The sequence below is a fragment of the Mycotypha africana genome (genome assembly GCF_025528875.1).
Source record: "Mycotypha africana strain NRRL 2978 chromosome Unknown BDF20scaffold_5, whole genome shotgun sequence".
Taxonomy (NCBI): Eukaryota; Fungi; Mucoromycota; class Mucoromycetes; order Mucorales; family Mycotyphaceae; genus Mycotypha; species Mycotypha africana.
The window spans coordinates 319,504-342,084 of record NW_026515729.1 but is presented as its reverse complement, the minus strand read 5'-3'; the positions used below and the strand labels follow the sequence as shown (position 1 = coordinate 342,084).

The 22,581-nt window shown below is 37.2% G+C and overlaps 9 protein-coding genes across 9 annotated transcripts; 8 read left to right on the top strand and 1 right to left on the bottom strand.

Annotated features, from left to right (window-relative positions):
- Positions 1–24: 24 nt before the first annotated feature.
- On the bottom strand, positions 25–2,456 carry BDF20DRAFT_481793 (uncharacterized protein). Its single transcript, XM_053075556.1, has one exon. It carries the CDS (start codon positions 2,175–2,177, stop codon positions 57–59), a length of 2,121 nt encoding a protein of 706 aa, XP_052936082.1. The 5' UTR covers positions 2,178–2,456; the 3' UTR covers positions 25–56.
- A 278-nt stretch (positions 2,457–2,734) lies between these two features.
- On the top strand, positions 2,735–3,160 carry BDF20DRAFT_835196 (uncharacterized protein; the record flags this gene model as incomplete). Its single annotated transcript, XM_053078820.1, has 1 exon — positions 2,735–3,160. The coding sequence occupies one exon, from the start codon at positions 2,735–2,737 to the stop codon at positions 3,158–3,160; it is 426 nt and encodes a 141-aa protein (XP_052936081.1).
- A 2,087-nt stretch (positions 3,161–5,247) lies between these two features.
- On the top strand, positions 5,248–6,919 carry BDF20DRAFT_820175 (membrane transporter; the record flags this gene model as incomplete). The annotated part of the gene is made up of 3 exons (XM_053077517.1): positions 5,248–6,441; positions 6,527–6,638; positions 6,714–6,919. 3 exons carry the CDS (start codon positions 5,248–5,250, stop codon positions 6,917–6,919), a joined length of 1,512 nt encoding a protein of 503 aa, XP_052936080.1.
- Positions 6,826–8,062, top strand: BDF20DRAFT_481260 (uncharacterized protein). Its single transcript, XM_053075554.1, has 4 exons — positions 6,826–7,165; positions 7,268–7,395; positions 7,518–7,764; positions 7,858–8,062. Exons 1-3 carry the CDS (start codon positions 7,030–7,032, stop codon positions 7,743–7,745), a joined length of 492 nt encoding a protein of 163 aa, XP_052936079.1. The 5' UTR covers positions 6,826–7,029; the 3' UTR covers positions 7,746–7,764; positions 7,858–8,062.
- On the top strand, positions 7,594–8,947 carry BDF20DRAFT_481539 (uncharacterized protein). The gene is made up of 3 exons (XM_053075555.1): positions 7,594–7,764; positions 7,858–8,119; positions 8,309–8,947. The coding sequence occupies exons 1-3, from the start codon at positions 7,762–7,764 to the stop codon at positions 8,827–8,829; spliced, it is 786 nt and encodes a 261-aa protein (XP_052936078.1). The 5' UTR covers positions 7,594–7,761; the 3' UTR covers positions 8,830–8,947.
- A 2,671-nt stretch (positions 8,948–11,618) lies between these two features.
- Positions 11,619–14,050, top strand: BDF20DRAFT_818970 (proteasome non-ATPase 26S subunit-domain-containing protein; the record flags this gene model as incomplete). The annotated part of the gene is made up of 9 exons (XM_053077417.1): positions 11,619–11,739; positions 11,821–11,990; positions 12,121–12,335; positions 12,411–12,588; positions 12,670–12,792; positions 13,074–13,240; positions 13,378–13,433; positions 13,533–13,648; positions 13,898–14,050. The coding sequence occupies 9 exons, from the start codon at positions 11,619–11,621 to the stop codon at positions 14,048–14,050; spliced, it is 1,299 nt and encodes a 432-aa protein (XP_052936077.1).
- A 758-nt stretch (positions 14,051–14,808) lies between these two features.
- BDF20DRAFT_973944 (kinase-like domain-containing protein) lies at positions 14,809–16,502 on the top strand (the record flags this gene model as incomplete). Its single annotated transcript, XM_053085049.1, has 5 exons — positions 14,809–15,121; positions 15,194–15,330; positions 15,450–15,686; positions 15,789–16,011; positions 16,234–16,502. 5 exons carry the CDS (start codon positions 14,809–14,811, stop codon positions 16,500–16,502), a joined length of 1,179 nt encoding a protein of 392 aa, XP_052936076.1.
- A 330-nt stretch (positions 16,503–16,832) lies between these two features.
- Positions 16,833–18,507, top strand: BDF20DRAFT_867790 (uncharacterized protein). The gene is made up of 6 exons (XM_053080915.1): positions 16,833–16,891; positions 16,954–17,385; positions 17,479–17,583; positions 17,654–17,781; positions 17,858–17,985; positions 18,073–18,507. The coding sequence occupies exons 1-6, from the start codon at positions 16,881–16,883 to the stop codon at positions 18,280–18,282; spliced, it is 1,014 nt and encodes a 337-aa protein (XP_052936075.1). The 5' UTR covers positions 16,833–16,880; the 3' UTR covers positions 18,283–18,507.
- A 1,985-nt stretch (positions 18,508–20,492) lies between these two features.
- BDF20DRAFT_819135 (permease family-domain-containing protein) lies at positions 20,493–22,392 on the top strand (the record flags this gene model as incomplete). The annotated part of the gene is made up of 2 exons (XM_053077434.1): positions 20,493–20,642; positions 20,746–22,392. The coding sequence occupies 2 exons, from the start codon at positions 20,493–20,495 to the stop codon at positions 22,390–22,392; spliced, it is 1,797 nt and encodes a 598-aa protein (XP_052936074.1).
- Between the last annotated feature and the right edge of the window lie 189 nt (positions 22,393–22,581).

The following is a 22,581-nucleotide window of genomic DNA, read 5'->3' as shown; positions in this document are numbered from 1 at the left end:
TAATTTACTCAAATAACGTAAATTGCTTGGTGCGGCTTCGATATTAGCCTGATTTATTAATTATACAACGACAACTTCTCCATTTGAAGCGCTAATGTACAATCATTAGCTGAATCGTATACTAAATCCAGGTCCGAAAATACGATGGTTTCTGTAGACTGAACGCTTTTACCAACTTGCAGCTTCATAACCTTCAAAGACTTGAATGCAAACCATATCGTATACAATCCTTCTGTAGCTTTATAGCCTTTATACTGATCGGCTGTAATTTGTTTGAAACGGCATTTTTTGAAAAGACTCTCTTCATACTGCAACAGATAATAATGACACACGGTAGGTATGCTCATAAAAAAATCTTCAATATTATCCCCCGCATGTATTCTCATGTTCTGCTCAATCACCACGCATACATTTCTGCTAGACAAAGATTTGATGTAATGGAAACATGAAAAAGCATCGAATGTAAACCTATAAATGCTCAGAGACCGCAAATTCACTTTGAGTACAAAGCTAGCCTTTTGGACTTTCAAAAAGGCACAATTTAGGAGATGTAACTCTTTGATTTCTGGATTCGCCATTGCTATCTCTTCCAAACTTCGTACAGAGCTGAGAATTCCGGACAAACTGAGTGTGGTTAAACATTTTAAGTGATCATTCTGTCGTTTTTCTGCCTCATTTTGCTTCTCCGTGTCGTCCGTTCCTATTCTTTCATATGGAGGCTGTGTTGCTGATAGTGAGTGCTTTGTGGTTTGTAAAATCGCTATAATTGGCCTCGAGCTTTCGATATTGATACGAAGTGTTTTGAGAAGAGGGCATAGTTGCAATAATGATTCTACATTGGTAGCCTTATCTGCATTAAGAGCAACTATTTCTGTCGAAAGTGTGATATCAAGATTCACGACTTGACAACCAAAGAAAGACAAATAGGACAGGTGTGCTAATTGGTATCGGCCTAGAAAATCTTGACGATCATAACGCTGACTCAGCATGAACTTTGTGGTGATATCCGAATATTTCTGTTTTTCATTCATAGTATTTGTACGATCTACATCTATTATAGTTTGATCTGTACCCTTATTTATACAAAAACTAGCCGATATAGATGTTCTTGTGTGTATATCACTGAGGAGATAACATCCCAATAGAGGTGCAATGACATGATATGATACTTCCATGCTTTCAAAATGTAAAAGTGTATGCTTGAGGCGCCTGATAAAAGTTGTTAACTTGTTTCGGAAAGCTGGATGTTCAAAAGGGAAATCTGGAATTATTCTATTTGTGCCGTCATTATGCAACTGATTACAATGCAATCGTAAGATGAATTGCACTAGATTGGGAAAGCGATCTATAACGTATATTAATCTCTCAGGTAGGAGCTGATGGTCTAAACGGATACTAAGTGATCTCAATGATGGATATATCGATAATTGCTTCAGTTGCAATAAATTAATCTCATCATTCTCGGGAAAGAATGGGTGTCCAATATCGAAATTAAGTTTCTCAAGGTTTCTCGTCACCTCCAACAAGTCATGGAAGTAGACGATATGTTTCGTGCTTCCATCTCGAATATATAAGTATTTCAAATTGGAAAACATAGAAAGGTAACCAAATAGCCCGCCATAGTCGACGCGTATTGCTGGATCGCATGCTTGGTGTATTTCTAATTCAGTAATAGAGGATGCATAAAAGGCTGCGACTTTGTAGAAATATCTATCGGTAAAATCACGCCTTCTTCCCAATGATATCAATTTTTTGGGCTTAAGTATATTCGGTTTATTCGGTATGTTGTATAAGTATAACCAATAGGGTGAGTTGCTGTCGAAGCCTAGTTCATGTATATTTGGACAATATTCTAGCAAATAACGAAGGTGCTCGTCTGCTATTGAGAAACTGCGGAAAGAGCTTTGATATTGATCATTCGTAATGTGTAAAGATCTGATCATTGAGGCTGTTTCCGGCATAGGGCTGACTATCAAGTATTGGAATAGTTTGATTATTTGCTTACCGTCTGCGACACTTAAATGTTGGAAGTATATTTGCCCTGCCGTTCGGTACCAGGCTTTGCAAACATAAATACATCGTTGTAAATCTGCTTTGCTAACCCAGGAGAAAATGCTTAGAAAAACCTCAGGTGAAAGACAAGAGATATGGCAGCGTTTGGATAGTCTAATGGTCATGAATAATTGTTGGAAAGAAACGTATATGTTGTAGATGAAAGGATTATGTAGAGCAGAAAAAAGAGAAGTGAAAAAGGTTCAGCGATCACAAAAATTTTCAGGAGTTCAGGCTTTCTGTTCTTGTGATACCTGGTTTCCCTGCCATCATACAAGCAAAATTTCTTTATTCTGAAAAGTCGCCTTCTTTTATGTTTGTAATGAGATCCATGTAATTGATAGATTCTGCAACATTCTTGCGGGCAGTTTTTGCTTTGACGTCGTGCTAATGCACCACTTCAAGGCAACTGTTTACTTTACAAACCCTTTTCTTTGATGATTTTATCAGTAACTTGCCAGTAACCTCTACGAACACTTCAGTAAAGCTTAAATCAAGTATATGAACGATATAACAGGAGAATACGCCTACTTTTATTTGAAAAAAAAGCAGGTTGCCACCTTTGCAGCGGTGTTCATCATTTCTCCTTTTCTTGTGATTTGCTCCTTACCTTCTACAAAATTCCGTAATACCATAAGTTTCTCGAGCTGTCTATTTGCACTTTTCCTCTTCTTCTACTAAAATGAAAGTAGTTTCCATCTTTGTTCTGTTTACGTTTGCTGGTGTTATTCTGATCAACAATACAGTGAGTGCTTATGACGAAGTAGACGATGATTCTGGTGATGATCTTTCTAATGGGCATATTACCAATAGTGGTGTTGGTAATTGGAAGTTCCAAACTCGCTCCATTCCATCTAAATATATACTCGGAGAACTGAATGAAAGCATTGATCGCGACAATCCATTGGAAACTGATGGAAATTCGAAAGCAAGAATTTTAAAAAGAAGAAACTTTCTTAGGATGACTAGACGTCAATCTTCTTCCACTTTGGAACATGGTAAAGTTGATGATAAGGACATTGCTAAGGTTTTCCCAGACCGTGGTGGAAATAGTGGTGGAGGACTTTCTTCAGGTTCAATTGCAAGTTCACGTTCGCGCGAAGCTTAGAAGTCGAAGTTAGCGCACATTTTTTAAGTGTTGCTACGTTTTCGCTACTAGGTATAGCACGTTTGATAACTTTAATAGTGCATTGTTTCATAACGAAGAATAAACCCCTACTCAATGTGTATTGCAGTTTCTCTTCCCTGACATATGCTGAAAATACTAGATAAAAAGCACATTGTTGACTAAGAATCACGAATAACACAACACTATCCTTCCTTTACCTCATTCTAACATTTCGACGAAACATAAACAAAAATACTAAACCGTTTTTACAATATACCAGCATAAAGATTTAGAAATAGACTGCAAATGCTGAGTAGCACAAATAGTCCTCAATGGCCGCATATTTTTCATCCTATGGTTACCATGCTGTCGTTTCAAACGTTAGTAAACTTTTTTTCTTATTAGTATTATGGATTGCGAATGTTGGTTATTGACTTCTTCTTTTTTTCTAGAGCCAATAGTCTAGCCTCTGAAACGATCCTGAGAGTATTTAATATGAGGAAGCATTCAAATGATACTAGTTTGCTTGTTAGAGTGTATCTATCGATATAACTTCATTATCTATTACAAGAACAACAATATTATCCTAAACGAACAAATTTATCCTTCACGCCAGAATTCGGAATTTATGCAATTTGTATTAATAATCATTTAGCAAAAGTAGGTAACGCATTCAAAGATATGACAAATGTTTTCGTATGCTTTCTAAATAGATACAAAGTACAGCATTATTCAGAACCGAAAAGGTGCCTTTGTTCATGACCGTCACTTGCAAAGAACAACTCAATACTGATTCATATACGTGACTAATGGAATTGCGACAAAAACCGAATTGCTGCTGCGTATAATTAAAAAAAATTGATGACAAATTCACTGCTGGCTGTTGGATAGATAAAGAGCTACAGAATGATATATAAATCAAAGCCTTGCTATCCTATTTTTTATCCTATATTGCCTGAGCAATATCTCTTCTTCAGTATGCATAAGCGAATAATATTATTTATGTTGACCGTAAATCTCAATTCTTCGACAAAATGGAACGTCTCAATTAGCTCAACGTCCCTTGTAAAGTGTAACATTTCATTTGCGCAAAAAAAATTTCGAAATTCTGGGATTCACAGCAGACACGAAATCTTCTACCTCAGGAACGTATTAATTAGATCACTATTTTCCTATTACATTATTCAAGATATTAGACACCCTCTGGTACATTGTCAATATAAAAGGCAGAAAGAATCAGCCATTCATATAATGCAAATCAACGTTAGAGGAAAAACGATTGAAAGAGAAACCTTTTATTTGATGGTAGTATGCGCTGTCTACCCTAATGCTAACTGGATGTAAAAAAGTCAGCTAAATTTACACAATTGGCAAAATTAAGGGGACCAAATGAAAATTTTCGACACTTTTCCACAAAAACACACGCACAAAAACTGTTCGACAGTGTTGCCGTTGTCTCTAAGTTCCAAAAGGTATTTATAGTAACTGAACTTGCTTTTTTCTTCATCCTTCGTTACCTTTTCTTTATCTTCTCCCAATTTTGTATATCCAGCTTTTTTCTACCAACCTATCCTACTTGACAATATAAGCACATTCTTACTACTATTTGATTTACGTACATTTACATGCGAACGACACCTGCTTATGTCTTTTCCTCTTTAGACGGCGAACCTATTTCACCCACACGGAGTGATTTTATAAATACCAATACCAATCATCATAATAAGAGTACTGTTTGCAGTACCCCATCTTCATCTTTCGAATCTCAGAAAAATTTAAAACAAAGAAAACTTGGTAGTGACATGGATCATCAGAATACGAACATTGCAATACGTTCATCGTCGAAAAAACTCCTAGCACCCGATGAATTAGAGGAAATGGAGTTAGACACATTAAACATCAAAGAAAAACAAAGGTTGAGTGCACAGCATAATTCGTTACTGTCGCAGCAACCAGGTCAATCAACTATCACTACAAACCCACCTAATCAACAACAACAGCAAGATAGCAATGGTGAACAAGTACAAACTTTATATAAACGTGACTATGGCAATTTTGCCCTGTTAGTTATTCTATGTAAGTATACAATGAAGCTGCACCCGATCTCTCACTTTTTTCTTCCTAATTTACATTTCCCCCAATCGACAGATTTATTACAAGGTATACCTGTAGGTCTTAGTTTCGGTTCGATTCCCTTCCTTCTTAAAGCCAAACTTTCTTATTCGCAAATTGCTATCTTTTCTTTATCTTCTTGGCCGTACTCTCTCAAATTATTGTGGTCACCTATTGTCGATGCCGTCTACACACCAAAATTAGGGCGCCGAAAATCATGGATTGTCCCTATACAAATCTTGACAGGCATTTTATTTTATTTACTCGGGCATCATATTGATGCTATGATGAATCCGCCACCATTAGCGGTTGAAGAGATTACTACGGCAGGAAGTGATGCCGTGCACCATGTCCCTATTTATGCTCTTACTTATTCATTTCTCATGACTATCTTTTTTTGTGCCACACAAGACATTGCCGTGGACGGATGGGCCCTCACTTTATTATCCAAAGATAGTTTATCGTATGCATCGACCGCTCAAACCATTGGCCTCAATTGCGGTTATTTCCTCTCATTTACGGTCTTTTTGAGTTTCAACTCTTCAGAATTCAGCAACAAATACCTACGTTCCGTACCCCAAGAGTATGGCGTCCTCGGTTTAGGTGATTATATGAAATTCTGGGCCTGGATGTACTTTCTAGTCACAGCCTACCTTGTCTTTTTTAAAGAAGAAAAGAATGTGCAAGACAATGAAGATTTGGGAATTAAAGGCGTTTATTCAACGATCTGGAAGATCTGCAAATTACCTCATATGCGCAAGTTTGTATTTGTGCTGTTGACAGCAAAAATTGGCTTTATATGCCATGAAGCGGTTACTTCACTCAAGTTGTTGGAAAAAGGGTTTTCCAGAGAGGATATGGCGCTTTCTGTTCTGTTGGATTTTCCCTTACAGATCTTTTTCGGATATTATGCAGCTAAGTGGTCGAATGGGCAACGACCTTTGAAGCCGTGGCTATGGGCATTTTATGGACGATTGGCCTGCGCTGCTCTTGGTATGTTAATTGTAGCCGGATATCCTCAAAATCAGCACCCTGTGGGCATGATCTATTTTATTGTTATTATGGCATCAACGATACTTAGCTCCTTCATGTCGACAATCCAATTTGTCAGTATTTCAGCATTTATGACAAGTATTGCAGATCCTATCATTGGCGGTACTTATATGACTGTGAGTAGAGAGTACTACATACGTGACTAACGTATTAAAATCATACCTTTAATGAAGTGAATATTGACAAGATATTGTTTTATAGTTATTGAATACATTTAGTAACTTTGGCGGCACCTGGCCAAAATTTTTTGTGTTGGAAGCTGTTGATTATTTTACTAAGAATACCTGCTCAATACCGAATGAGAAAGGAGAATGTAAATAAGCAAATAATAGCTTGAGTAAATGAAAATGGTCAGTAAGCCCTAACCCACTTTGCTTCTAAACAATAGATCTATCATGTACTACGGAAGTTGGTAAAGACTATTGTAGTCAAATGAATGGTACTTGTCAATTAGAAAAAGACGGTTACTACATTGTTGGTACGCTGTGCGTTGTGCTAGGCTTTTTTATGCTGGTCTTCTACATCAAACCTATTGTTCGAAAGTTAGAGCAATTACCAAGAAAATTGTGGAGATTGGATTCCGAAAAAGATTAGAAAAGGGAAAGGTTGTGTGCCTGAAATTTATTTTGTCACTTTTCCTTTTCCCCAGATTTTTCAATAAACGCTATCTATTTATATACCATTTGCCTTTCGCAAGGCCAAATATGAAGTGTTTGGATATGGAGAAAAGAATCAATCACAGGAGGAATGTCTTTATCAGTATGTTATTTATAGTGTTACAATCCGCACAGCTTGTAAAAGCGAGTCTATTTTCTACTTCGGATGTTTATATTTCTTCAAGTAAGAAAAGTAGATTTTTGTTACAGACTATGCTCATTTTTCATTTTCTTTCCTTTGTTTCTGACTCCATCGTCTTTGATTGATCTTATACTCGAATTGTAGATCCCGTCATGCTGTACTCGAATGGCACCATTAGGGAATACCAATTTTCAGTGTTGGTAGCCAAAGATTTCAAGTCAGGTATTGTTCCTTTTGATAATTTAACTCAGCCTTCTGCCTCAGGTTTAGAAGTAAGAGTGCATACTATAAAGCTGCTGTTAGCCCTATTATTTTAGCTATCTAAGTTTTCGTTCTTGAGTATGCTCATAAAACACTTTACTAACATAACTAACTTTTGTGATTTGTCTTCAAGGGAGTCTTGTATGACAGGGGATACTCTTGTCAATTAAACGTTTCTTCCATATTACCGCTGTCAAACAGTAATAGCAATATTCCGGCACCCAGGCTGATTACTGGCAGCAGCAAAATTGCATTAGTCAAAAAAAGGAGGAGGCTGCAATTTCTACCAAAAAGTTTTTTATTCAGAACAGGATGGTGCAGCAGGCGTTATCATATACGACGACGTACCATTTCGAGATGATGATAACTCCGGATCAATGGTAAAAAAAAAAAAAAAAAAAAAAAAAAAAAAAAAAAAAGAAAACGATATTGTTGTTCCTTACTTTATAGTATAATAATACCTCTTCACTTAGAAAATTTCAAAAGGAAATTTGACAATTACAATGTATTATGTGGATTTGAATATAGGACTAGAGCTTTATGATATGCTACAATTGACGGCATCTCAACCGGTTGGTTACATGGCAGCGAACTCCTCTACAACCAATGCAGCCATTACATTTCAACCAGTGATATTATTGACGATGCATCCAGCTGTTGGTGGGTTTCTTAGTGCTTGGGAATTTACCCTCATTATTGTTGTAGTGCTGCTAGGTATCAGCTTTTTAGCCTCAGGTAAAAATGATGTTTTCAACGAGATTACTATATTTGGAAGATAAAGAAAACCTTACTTCTTTTAAACACTATATTAATTCAATCTCTTATATCATACTAACCTAACTTCATTTCTGCTTTCTATCTGCTTTCTACATCTATCTTTACAAAAAATTACTATTCTATACATGACAACGCTTTTAAAATCAGTTGGTATGCATTGGCATCTTTGGCGTATCCGACGCAGACAACGCGCATTTACATTTGAAAACGGTCTGCTTAATATGGATCCGAATTATATTGATCAGACTTCATTTAATCAGCAGCAACAGCAACAACAGCAAACAGAAAAGAAGCTTATTGATCCTAAACAACTGCATCTATTTTCATCTCGAACAATAGCATCAGAACAGCAGTACTTGCCAGTCAAAACTATTGACACTACGTTTAGTAGTAGTTTGAATCAATTGGAAAAGATTGATACACAACTTTCACCGAGACGCTCAGTTGCTTTAAACGAGGCCTCAGATAACACAATCAATAAAGAGACCGCGCAAGTATTAGCTGAGAAAGAGACAGATGATGCTGCTCTAGTGACAACGGCTTGCGTTATTTGTTTGGATGAGTTTGTCATAGGTGATGAAGTAAGGCAACTACCTTGTCATCATGAATACCATTGTGAATGCATAGGTAATGAAGCACCAAATCAAATGTATGTTTTGCCACTGTAGCTGTTAATCCCGCTGCTTCTCAAACAGATCCATGGCTAACTATTAAGTCAGCAACATGTCCGTTATGTAAATACGACTGTACATTGATCATTCCAATCACAGCAACATCTAAAGCTACCATAGCGACCACCTCGACTACCTCCAATGTAAGCGTTATTAACTCCACTAACTCTATCACTGACCCTACACCACCATCAAGAATACCAAGTCCATTTTCCTCCTTTTCGTTATCTTTTCGACGGCCACCATCGTCCATAGCGACATCAACAACTCCATCTCCACCTCCGCCGACTTATTTTGGACCTACTATTCGAGCTGATAATGCTGAAGCATTCAGTCGTTCTTGGATGGCCAAAAGTTTACCGAGAAGTATGCGGCGTCAAATTCGAGAAGCTATTATTAATCAGCAGCAACAAGATAACAGTGACAACGACAATGTGGCCATAGAGTTACCCACAAGGATGACAACTCCTTTATCATCACAACATCAGCAATGCTTATCAGTACCGGAGGATCCTTCCCCTTCATATAGGGTAATAAATAATCATAGTGTAGCTACAACAATTCCTATAGCTAACAATCATTGCAAAAACCGTACCTCTGATCAGCAACAGCCTTGTTTACCTAATCATGCATTAGTAGGTGAAACTATAAATTCCTTTAGTAATATACCATCATCATCAGCATCGTCATCTTTATCAACTCAAGAACAAAGTCAGGACAGACCCAGAAATAAAAAGTGGAAAAGACTCTATAAAATGTCTTTTCTCTAATCATAATAAACTATCGGTGAACTACCCATACTTGTGGAAGGGGTGTATTTTTATTGGACCCAGTTTGCGTGCTTTGTTGAAATGAGAAATACACAATGAACGCTGCTATATAATAGTTTTATAACAAAAAGTTGTAATGTTTTCATTTATATAATTTCAAGAAGTAGGGAGGGATGCGATATCACAGCGATATCTAAATCATCTATTTTCGAAAAGCATATTGAAAATGTCATGGTATACCTACTATATATGACTAAGTAGGCATATCCATCATTTCATTTACCATCTTTTTGTCCTTTTTACTCATGTGTCAGTATCATCAAAACTGGGAGCCAGCTTGAGGTGAAGAAGCAGCTGTTACGAGAGCTGGTGACTGACTTACAAGAATACTTCTGAAGGGTGTTATTATAAATTGAGTGCCTACAACTATGATTGATATGTTTCAAAAAAGAACATTTGGACTACGGCACTCTCTGTTATGCATTACTAAAGATTCTGGTTTTTGAGAGGCGTAATTATTGTTCCAGTACGGCTACAATTTAATCAACCCTTTTTATCATTATTGTTATTGCAACGTAAAATGCTTGAAATACATACTCTATCCCATAGATTCCATCAAAGTATATTCAATTATGTTTATTACTTCTTCCACCTTCCTCAAACAACCAAACATCAACGACAAAATAATGGTCTTAAAAGATCAAGCAATGAACTTTCTCAGTAAAAAATTGACGGCCACGTAATAATTTTCAATCTTCTTTAGCAAATACCTTTTCATGCCTTTCATACGTAGTGCTACATCTCTCGCAGTAAATCCCTAATCAAAGAGACCAACGCTTACTTTTACAATATACTCAATATATAAGTATATACACTATCGACAATGAAGGACTAACAGTAATTTTATTGTCAGGAGAAACATTAGTATTTTGTGCATATGGTTAACTATTAAGAATGAAATTGGCGGCTGTTTATTGAAAATGTATGAATGCAGGATAATGTTTCGTTGAACTCGTATACTCATAAGAACGGAATATGCATCTAGCTTTACATAGCAAATGATGCTGCTTCATGTGTAATTTTTAGAAAGCACCGGCAAACCCTCCAAATATTTGTTGAGGATTCAAGGACCCGAACGCAGCTTTATAATTTGCGAGAAAAAAAAAGTTAACATTAAACTCTAATCGATATAAATAGCTTGCAGCACTTTATACAATATATACCTTGTTGTACTGTTCCAGGAACCGTTTGTAATTGTTCAAAGATAACATCAAATCCTGCGGAGTCACCACCAAGCTGTGGTGAAGGTGCAGCCATAGTAAGAGAGAAAAAGAAGCAGAGGACGACTAACTGTAGGCTCGGCCCAATACGTAAGTCCTGTCATCCTGTCACCCTGTCATAATAACTGAACTATTATATTGTGTGTTGACTTACATAATTTTGCATTTTACTGTCACAAGTTATATAGATGAGAAAAGGCAAAGATATGGATAAGTGAAGAATGAAACCATCTTATATTTGGTAGTTACAAAAAATTAATAACAAGACAATAAAACCCCTTGAATTGAATTACAACATATTTTCTCAATCTTAATGGTAGTCTTATGTATCTATTCGAATTCATGCAATTGATATGAAAGGGCTTATGTTGAATAATAGAGAAATTAAAGAAAACCAGAATTGCATTGATTATTTATTATCTGTCATAATTCAGCAAAAACTAAACTCGATATGAACGCGTTTCCGAAACTTAATATAATTAAAAACTTTCACACTTTAATAAATTCCACAATGCTGTAACTAATAAGTACAATTATTACTAATAGTCTAATCTATACGCTGATGTTGCATTTGCTCTTAGATGGTCTATGTGTTTTACGGATCATGGATTTCATGCAACAGTGAGGCCAATCGGACATCTTTAGAGGTCCTCGCGTAGTTTTAATTAAACTTCGGCCCTTTCATCTAGAGGAAGGTTGGTCTTTAAACATCGCTTGTTCTTCAAAATTACATCACATGTCTTCATCAGAACAGCCAGGAGCTCTTCAGCAACTCTCCTTTGCACTTGATCCGCAGAGGTCGGCTTCAGTTTCTGAAAAGATCACCTTTCTTCGAGCATTTTCAGCGACACTTCAAGGTGAAGAGAAAAAACATAGTAGAAGCATAAATTTGTGCCAAGCACTATCGTGTTTTAACAGCAATTGTCTTCATATTCCAGATCGCTTAACTTTAGAACAGTCCCAACACATTTTACAAGCATTTCCATTACAGAATTTTTATCTTCTCTTTTCATACGAGGATGACACTTTGACAACATTAGTGTGTGATCTGCTTAACAAGCTACTTTCACCTTTGACTTACGAGCAGATTGTTTCCTCTGAGAATAAGGTAGACGATGACAGAATGTTCCAGTTGAAAGGGCAGTTTTACGCTTACATTGGGTGAAAATAATTCATAGGAGTTTTTGTTGGAAGGATTGACGCATTTTACACCTTCAATTCGTTACTTATCTTTGCAGCAAGTATATAAATGCTTAGAATCAGAAAAGTCCACTCGACAGATGGTTCAATCTGATGTTTTCCCACTTATCCTTGCAACAATTGCTTTCCAAGATACCAAAACAGCCAACAAAGCCAGTGATTTCTTGTACCAGTTAGCTAAATCGTCCGAAATGGGACAAGAGGCATTTTTTGGTCCTACTTGTCAAACAATGTTGCGACAGCTATTACAAATGTAACTATTGACTATAAGAGTTATCGTAAAAAGAAAAGATAAAATAAGAATACTGATGATCTTTTGAATATGCAGTACGAATGATAATGGTATCATCAGTTTCCGTGTCTATGATTTGATTATCAAAGTCGCTACTTTATCCGATGCAACTTTTGAACAAGTCAAGAATTCAGATCTATTGACCAAGTTTGGAAGGGAGTTGGAAACAGATGATTTGTTGGTACAGATCAATGCCATTGAATTATTGAATGAGGTAACCTGCATAAATGTGAAAGAAGATCAAAGAGTATAGCACAATTGCAAAATTAAAGGCTTTCTTTTCCGATCAATATAGGTTGCGACCACAAAAGCTGGAGTTGCGTTTTTGGAAAAGGCGCAGCTGTTACCTAGAATTGCTCAAGTTCTAGACAATGAGGAGGGAGATGATGACATAGCTGTTCAGCTAGCCAAGTGTGCAGTAATAAAGTTTTTTGGTAACCTCGGTGAGAATATGGTATATGAATCATCAGATTTTGTGGATGTTTCCTTTATTTTCCCCGGTAAATCTCATCTTGTAGCTTTTTCGTTTCCATGATAGTCTGTTGATTTTGCCAATGTAGACTCGAAGTATCAAATAGTCAAGAAATTGGAACAAATTGTGGATAGAAGCTCGAATATTGAGATTTTGGTAAAGATTCATGATATGGAAGGGGAAATGGAAGGAAGTTAAACAAAGCCTGACAATACAGATTCATGTAGACTGTTACTGTATCAACGGTTGGCCTAATTGGTTCTCATGTTACAGGTTTACGCAATTTATCACATCAATCATCACTGCTTAGGAAATGTTTATGCATGTATGAAACTGCAGTTGGACCTTTGAAGACAGTACTATTACAAACTTTGTCAAAATTATTATCTGTGAGGTAAACTAATAACGTGCTTGGATATCAAAACAATATTGGAGAACAGACGTGTGCAACATCGCTTTGGTGCTAATCGGCTTCTTCTCCTGCTTCCCTATTTTCTGTTTAAATCTGAAATATTATTTTTGTCACGTTAGGGATGGCACTGAAGACATTGAATCATTAACATATCAAATTTATGATCAAATTCCTGGTAAATGATTGGGCCATTGTACTACATATTCGATCAGGCATGAGTTTTTCAAAATAGAATAATAAGAAAACTCAAATCTTGTATCAATATCTTTTGTAGGTCGATTTCCTCAATTAGATGGTCTGGTTAAGGAGGCTAAACAACCAGATAACTCTATACGTATTGCGGCCTTTGCAGTTATGCAAGCTATTGCATGCCATATCTGGGGATTAAAGGTACATTATAAGAAGATTGGGGCAAAGAGAAGTGGCTAAGTTAGACTTTACTGACATATAAACCCTTCCTGTCCTTTTTTTTCTCTTTGAAAATATCAGGCGATGGCGCAATCAAACGACTTTATGGATTATATTATAAATCGCTCAACGGAATATACGGAACAAGGACAGGTAAAATCATCAGGAAAAAGGGAGTATATTATTGTTAACAAAAAACTCTTTCTAAATTTAAACATATGGATACGCTAGACCTGGAAATTTGCTATTGTCCAAACAATGGGTTCTGCACCTGATGCATTGAGCATATTTGGTAATAGTTACTATGCTCAGCTTCAAGTTTATATTCGTCAAGGTGCCCATTATAAATACATTGAGCCATCTGCAGCTGTTGAAAATAGTTAAAATGGACGATAATAATATAATAAAAAGATAATTTGTACACATTTAGGTAGGCTGAGATGGAGGCAGGCTTAGTTAGGTATACTATCAGAGACCCTTTACAGGAGAACTTCAAAGACGATAAAGATTTTAATGGAATCCAGAGAAAGCAGGAGAATAGAATTACTATGTGTATGCTATCTATGTATACAATGATGCGCTTAATGTCATAAATTTTTGTATAAATAAGGGAAAAGTGTAAAGAGGGGATGACAAAGGCTCATTTCTAAACTTTCTTTTTTTATGCGTATAAACATGTAAGACTGCATTTCGTCTTTTCTCTCTACTTTTTCTCCTTGCCTTTCGTTATTTCTTTCTATGTACAATACGTTTTGTCAATGAAGCATTCAAGTATCTTGTTAAACTTCCCTTCATTGTCCTCGCTGACAATTATATCGTCGTCCCATAAAACTACAGTCAAGGACAGTTTCTCTGCAGACTCCTCAATTCGACCTACGAATAATATCAGTACTATCACTAGCATCAACACCAGCACCATTACAACTACTTCCATTAGTACTTCTTCCTCGCATGCCTCAATTCCAGGCCTTACTACCGACACAACAACTATGAATAATAACACCAGCACTATAGAAAAGCACAGATCATTCATTAATCAATTAAAATCTTTCTTTCAGCATAAAAATAATAAATCAAAATCCATTCATTTTACGCCCGATAGTAACAGTAGTGAAGTTGCCAATAAAATCAAAAGAAAAAAGATGATAGAGAAAAGACGTTCGTTACCGCCCACTACAACGGCAAAAAAGCCTTCTACTTGCGACTATCCTCAGCATTATAGCAATAACATATACCAACAACAACCAACTCAACAACAAAGTACTGGAGGTAGAAATCGCCGTCATACACGCTGTTTAAGTGATTACGGAGAACTCATCCGCAATAAGCATAGCAGTAAAGATTGCCCTATTGGAACAGGCGCATTTGCTACTGTTATACTGACTCGACGCAAAGACAAATATAGCAACACTACATCCCTTTATGCTATCAAAGTGTTCCAGCCTACCAGATATAGTGTTGATAACAAAAATAAAAGAACAATGCCAATCAAAAAAATGAACAAGAAGGAACACAATAAAATGACAGTAAGATCAGAGGCTCACTTTATGAAGAAGATAATCAGTGAATTCTGCATTTCTTCGTCCTTGCAGCATCCAAATATTGTAAAGACAATTGACTTGGTATTAGACGAAAAGAATAGGTTTTGTACCGTAATGGAATATGTAAAGTTTCTGTCGTTTTTCAGTCAAGGAAAATTTGAAGCGAATGTATTACTAACTGCTTAACAAACAAACAACCACTTTCGTTGCTTTTTTTTTTTTTTTTTTTTTTCCTCTGTAAGTGTTCAGGAGGCGATCTTTATAATTTCATCAAAGAGGGCCGACTTACTTGCATTGATGAAATAAACGGCTATTTCAAGCAACTCTTAAATGGTCTGGCCTATTTACACCGCATTGGTGTGGCTCATCGTGATATTAAGCCTGAAAACTTACTATTAGTTGGTGAAGGTACATTAAAAATCACAGATTTTGGTGAAGCCGACGTCTTTCGTGAAGCACATCATCAACAGAAAGAATACGTTCCCTCTAATTGGAGGCAACAACAATTACATAGCATGGAACCAACAACAACATACAGTCTCTGCAGTTCAAGGAGCCATAGTAGCAGCAATTCTGTGGAGAAATTGTCGGACGGCTTTTGCGGTTCTACACCGTATATTGCACCAGAAATTTTTTTGTGGGCAAAACAAGGATATAAGGCTAGTCAAGCAGATGTGTGGTCAGCTGGTATAGTCTATTTCTGTATGCGCTTTAACGGGGTACCTTTCTATTCAGCCACACAAAGTGATACGAATTACAGACTATATCAAAAATGTTTTTATACTTACCACCAACAGCAACAGCGTCAGCACCGGCAAAAGTCAACGATGACATTGAGTAATGATAATGATAGTGAAAATATGCGAGAAGACGAAGAAGAGTATTCCAGCATTAGACAGCGAATTGATAATCAGAGTTCCGATGATTCTTCCTTATCACTATCGACCTACTTAAATTCAACCATTGCCTCTTCTTTTGACATTGAGCCAGTGCAAAAACTATCGCATGAAGTAATTGACTATCCAGCTTTCCGTGATCTTGACAGTGACGCAAAAGATATGCTGTATTCTATGCTTAACCCAGATCCTGAACAACGATACACCATACAGGATGTCTTAAATATACCATGGTTGGCTGAGGTGCGGCCACCGACTGAAGAAATAGAAGAGAACACCTCTCAATATTATGATACCCCTCAGAGGCCGTCACAGCATTTGGAGCATTGTTCGCAATGCTTCGACGATACCAATACCACCACCGTAAGAGACGCAAATTATAGACGAAGTATAGCTTGAAAATGTATCTCTCTTTCTGTATATAGCAGTAACAATAAAATATTTGTACCCTCCTCTCTTTGATAACGTGCAGTAAGGAACTGTTCAGTTGTGTTATATGAAAAGAAGAAATGATTGTATAAAAATACATTTCTACTCTGTCAGAGCTTCTTCGTCATCAAACTAAACTGTGACAATACGATGGTCTTGTGTCGGCTAAAAACGAATGAAATGTTCACTTGAGGTGGTTGAGAGGCGACTTCTTTGATACCCTTTATGGGGGACCGTTTGGAATCCCGCTTTAGGCAGGTAGAAAGGGGCAACTATGGCAATACCCTTTTTATTTTTTGTTAGCTTGTGAACTTCAATCGCTGAAAACTTTACAAAATCTTTTTGCAAATGACTGAACTGTAAGTATGGGTATTCTAGCTAATTTTGTAAGCAGCAAACATCAACATTAACATATATTAAGAGCACGAGGCCAGATAAACTCTTTGCTATCAGAAAACCCCTCCACTATCACCGTCGTCGATGGTCATTTATATGAGGTTCCTATTGCACCTACACAACAACAGCAGCAATCAGAGGGCTCTCTTATTATCAATTTACCCTCCAACTTTCCAGAGGAGCCACCCGTTATCACTGTTTCTCCAACCGGAATGCGTCATCCGTGGATAGACAGTGATGTCGTTATGCATGACGGACTACCTAGTTGGACACTCCAAAGTAATCTAGGTCTCTTGGTAAAAGATATTTGTAAAGAGTTCACAATGAGGCCGCCCGCGAAAAAGAGTACGACTGTAACAGGAGGGACAAGGATAAGTGTCGTTCCGCCACCTTTGCCAGCATCACAACTACAACAACAACAAGTAACGTCAATGACAAATAAAACGAATGACGAAGGGTAAGCTTAGTTCGTTAGTCTATAACAGCCTTACTAGCGCAGAATAATTTGGTTATTCTCAGACCAAAACTTTGCCCGTTGTATTTCAAACAGATATGGTGCTCGTCCACAACCTCCCATTCCATCAAGATCCAATAGCAGTAATACCCCAACTTCGCATACAACCAATTTAGAGTATAATGCAATATCAAAACTGAGGTAAAAAGATTGAAAGTGTTTCAACAAAGAATACCAAAGAATAACTGAAAATGTTATAAATTGTTGATAGCTCGGAAGAAATTGATGAACTACTATCGGATGAAACAGGCTTTGAAATATTCTTCAACACACTCGACAGGGTTAAGAACTTGAAGGCATTTCAAGAAGAGTTAAGAAATGGGAATGATCAGCTTGCTCGTAAAGTATTTTGCCATTTATATTCTTATTGCTCAAATTGTATAATAACAGGCAGGTTTTATATGGAAATCTTAAGACAAAAACCTTAGTAGAGAAGATCAGCTTATAAAATTAAGGTCCGAGGTTGCAGATTTATATAACAAATATCAAACGGATAAAGCAGCATTCGACAAAAAAGAACGGCAGCAAAATGAAGCCTTTAGCGTAAAGTAGCATCTATTACAATGGGGAAGAGATGATTTGAATTCTAAAGGGTACAACACTGAAAGCCTTATATTTTTTTGCCGATAGCGTTTCTCTTCTTCGACAGTTTTGACAAGATTGAAAGCAAGTCTGTATGAGTCCGATGAATTATCTGAATCTGTAGCTCAAAGCTTTTTGGATGGCAATTTGGATAACGACAGTTTTGTGAAGCAATTTAGAGAATTCCGTAAAGTCTACCATTTAAGAGCGAGTAAACTGGAGAGAGCACAGAAGGATAATTTATTCGTATCGTACTGAAATCAGCCCATAGAGTGCGTCCGAGTGATTCAGAAAGCGCTTTTTTTTCGATGCCATATTTTGTGTATACTTGTCTCGTTGCCTTGAATTTGTTTTCCACTATCAGTAAGCCAACTGTCCTTCAGGAAAAGGAGGAAAAGTCTGCTTGTTAATTCCACAAGATAGATTTGATCCATCCAATTTCTGCTATACCTGTAAAATAAAGAGACCAATTTGCGAACGGTAAACAATATTTGCTCAATATTTAAAAGTGGTTAGACGGCCGAAATAACTTATGAGGACTTCTATATGGATTGATGTTCAACCAAATTCGACTTCTTACGAATGAGTTCTTTAAAGCCTAAGCCTAGCGTTGCTTCTCGAAGAGATGATTTATCAATTTCTATTGTAAATTAGCCTCAGAGAAATTTCAAGTCTACATGGTTCTTTTATTTTATAACGTTTTTAATGCACCTTCTTGGAAATCCTTGAGTATGAAACAATCTCAAATTTACCATTGAAAGCATACTTCCCCTTTATGCCCTTCTGATGTGACGCATAAGACGTACATAGCCACTGCTCGTCATTTATGGTTCTTATTTTAGAAGAAAGGTATAATCAAGTATTAGGTCGTTTAACTTTGATGGTATAATGCACTTAAACTTAACATATGAAACGAATATATATTCAGTTGTTTAAATGTAAACATTGAGGACTCCCGCTGAGAATTGTACAACTTGTGATGTACCTTCATTCCAGTGAGCAGAGCAGAAGTATCAGTGCTATAAAACACCTACATTCAATAAAAGCTATTCATTCATCCACTGAAAGCAAGTGAATGGACTACCGCAACTACTGTCTCCCGATTGTTCGAAAGTTTATTTGGTCTACTTTCCTAGTCTAAAAATTATAACCTTCGTCGGCGGCCTTCTTTATACGAATATTGTGGAATCCGTCGTTTATCGCCATAATTGACGGCAAAGAAAAGGTACTGTATACACTACTATCTTGCATAATATGCCTCAAGCAAGTGGCTGACGCGGACTTCTACTAAGTAAGTTTATGATATTTTCAGTCAAACCTCCTCACTTTTTGGTAAGACAAGTTTTTCTTTTTAAAATTTTTACAACATCAACCAAAACAGTCCACTTCTAAGTGTTAAAATTGTAGTCTTTTGAGTTTTATTGAGGACTTTTTTCAAGCATGGGGTATCAGGAAAGTGAGTTTATCTCAAATAGGCTAGCCATACAATGTGTAAAAAATTCAGATTACTTTTGATTGTGAGATCATTCTCAACAATGTTGCTAAGGTTTATGTGAAGCACCGAAATGGCTGAATTATACCAAGGAATGAGAATATATATCATTGTATACATTGGGGTGCTGTTGAAACCATATATGTTTAGAAATAAGATGTAAGTTACTGGGTATTTCTACTATTAAATAAAGCCTATACAGATAAGATGGTCATGTGAGAAATTCATTTTCTTCTTTGGAGAAAGTGTCAAACGCTTCGATGACAGTTGACGGGTCGAAGAATACCATGTGGGCCAGTAACACTTAATCTCGCGATCGATAGATAATTCTCCAGTAAGTTGTGGTAGCACTTGCTCCCATTGAAGCTATATACTGCTCTCCTATGGAAAGCTTGCGTCTAGCGTACATTAACCGTTATTGCTGGCGATTGCATACAATTTTGATTAATCCTGATAAAAAGATCAACAGCAACGAGCAATAAACTGTTACACCTTTCAATAGATCGAAATACCACAACAATCGCGAACGGACGCACCCGTATCAGAATTTAAGCGTCGTACAACTTTCCAAACATAGGCAAACAGAGCACTGATACCTCGTTCTAACCTTCTCTGAACCTCGCGCAAATTTTATCGGAGTCAAAAGCAAGAAAAGGTAAATTCCATCCTTGTGTGCTGATTTGATACTTGAAGCAGAAATGTAACTGTAACATTCTGATTCCTTGTTTGAACTCACCAGATGGGACCAGAAATATGGCTTGCAAAAGGTAATTATTCTATAACAAACAAAAACCACTGATTTTCCAACATTTATTACAATTTTCTATATTTTGACGAGCACATTTTTAATTTCAAGGTTTCTCTTTCCTTTTTCTAATTCAATTCTTCCTCTTTCTCATATTACTTTGTAAAACCCACTTAACTCTCTTCGTCCTTAGTTGCGAAAGCCAGCAAAGAGGAAATATCATCAACCATTATGACTTTGGTCGACAAAATAAATGACTTTGTTGCTCGGAGTCGAGTAGGTAAATTTTTCCAGTTGGAAGGTTCAGGCGCTAGACGTGAAAGAAGAGGAACAAAGTTCTTGACTGAACTCCGTGCCGGGTTAACTACTTTTTTCGCCATGGTAAACTATTTGCTTTAACAGAAGTCTGCCATTTTTATCCTTTTTCAATTTGGCAGAAAATGACAATTACAAAATGATGTACTAAGCTAATGTGTATCAACAGGCCTACATTATTTCGGTCAATGCTTCCATCATTAGTGACAGTGGCGGGCCCTGCGTATGCGTACCCACCGAAGCAGATCCAACGTGTGATCTCAACGACGACTACATGGCCTGCGTCTACCAAGTAAAATTAGACATGATTATGTCTACAACTATTATTGCTATGATTGCCAGTTGTATGATTGGGGTTTTTGCCAATCTGCCCATTGGTATGGCACCTGGTATGGGCCTCAATGCTTATTTTACCTACACCGTTGTTGGCTATCATGGCTCAGGAAAGATCACCTATGAGACCGCCTTGGCAGCCGTCTTTATTGAAGGTTTGATCTTTTTGGTTTTATCTGTCTTTGGTATTCGTCAATGGTTGGCACGTATCATTCCTATGAGTATCAAGATTGCTATGGGCTGTGGCATTGGCCTTTATCTTTGTTTTATTGGACTTCAAGCATCTGCTGGTATTGGACTGGTAAGCGCTGATGGGGCCACATTGGTAGCTTTAGGTGGTTGTCCTGCCTCGGCCAAAAATGCGAATGGCGTGTGCCAATGGGGACACATGGAGAACGGCACAACCTACATGGGCATCTTGGGCCTAGTGATCATGGCTATTTTGTTACTCTACCGCGTTCGTGGTGCTATTTTACTTGCTATTGTTTTCATTGCTATTACTTCATGGCCTCGTAACAATGCCGTTACTTATTTCCCTTACACGACGCAAGGTGATATGATGTTTGATTATTTCAAGAACGTCGTTTCCCTGCATGGTATGGACCGTGTACTTGGCAAATTCAACTTTGATCTCTCAGGAAAGGATATTTGGATTGCTTTGATTACTTTCCTCTATGTTGATATCATGGATACTACTGGCACAATGTATTCCATGGCTAACTATGGTGGTTTCACTGACAAGGCTGGCGATTTTGAGCACTCCACCTACGCTTTCATCACGGATGCTGCGGCTATCTCCATTGGTGCTTGCTTTGGCAGCTCACCATGTACTGCTTTTGTAGAATCGGGTGCAGGTATTGCAGAAGGTGGACGTACTGGTATTACCGCTATTGCTACTGCTTTCGGTTTCTTTGTCAGTATTTTCTTCTCGCCTATTTTCGCTAGTTTCCCTCCTTGGTCAACTGGTCCAGCTCTTGTCGTTGTTGGTTCTATGATGCTTTCCGGTGTACGCAGTATTAATTGGGATTATCCTGGCGATGCAATCCCTGCTTTCTTGACATTAACTGTGATGCCTTTCACTTACTCTATTGCGTACGGCGTCATCGCCGGTATTATGAGCTACGTTGTCATCAATGGCTTTATCTTTTTAATGGATAAGCTATCCGGAGGTCGCATCCGTCCTGATTATTCAGACCGCGAAGACTGGTGGACGTCTGCTTTAAGTCGTCCTTTCTTACCCAAGTGGATCCGTTATCTTGTTGCAAGATCTAAGGGCAAGTCTTTTGACTGGTATGAAGATGAATACGAATTTGAGGATGACGATTTTGACCGCCATACAATACCTCGAGAAGTGTCCGTACAAGGAGAACACTTGCACGAGAAAGCCATCTCTTCGCAAGACCATATTGTAGACACTATCAGTGGCCATAGTTTTAACGAAGCCACTGCTCTTGACAGTTACAATGAAAAGGCATACCGTTAAATTTAACTCTCTTTCTTTAATTTATTTAAGTATGTTTCGTTCAGTTGTAACTTTTTATTCTAATTACTTACTTATAATAGACTTTAATAAAATCCCTTTTACTTTCTAAATTCGTTTAATGCATACCTGAAAGCCGCTGCTGTCTTGCTTAAACACAGAAATTCCCGCCTTCCTGTGTACTGCAAGTTT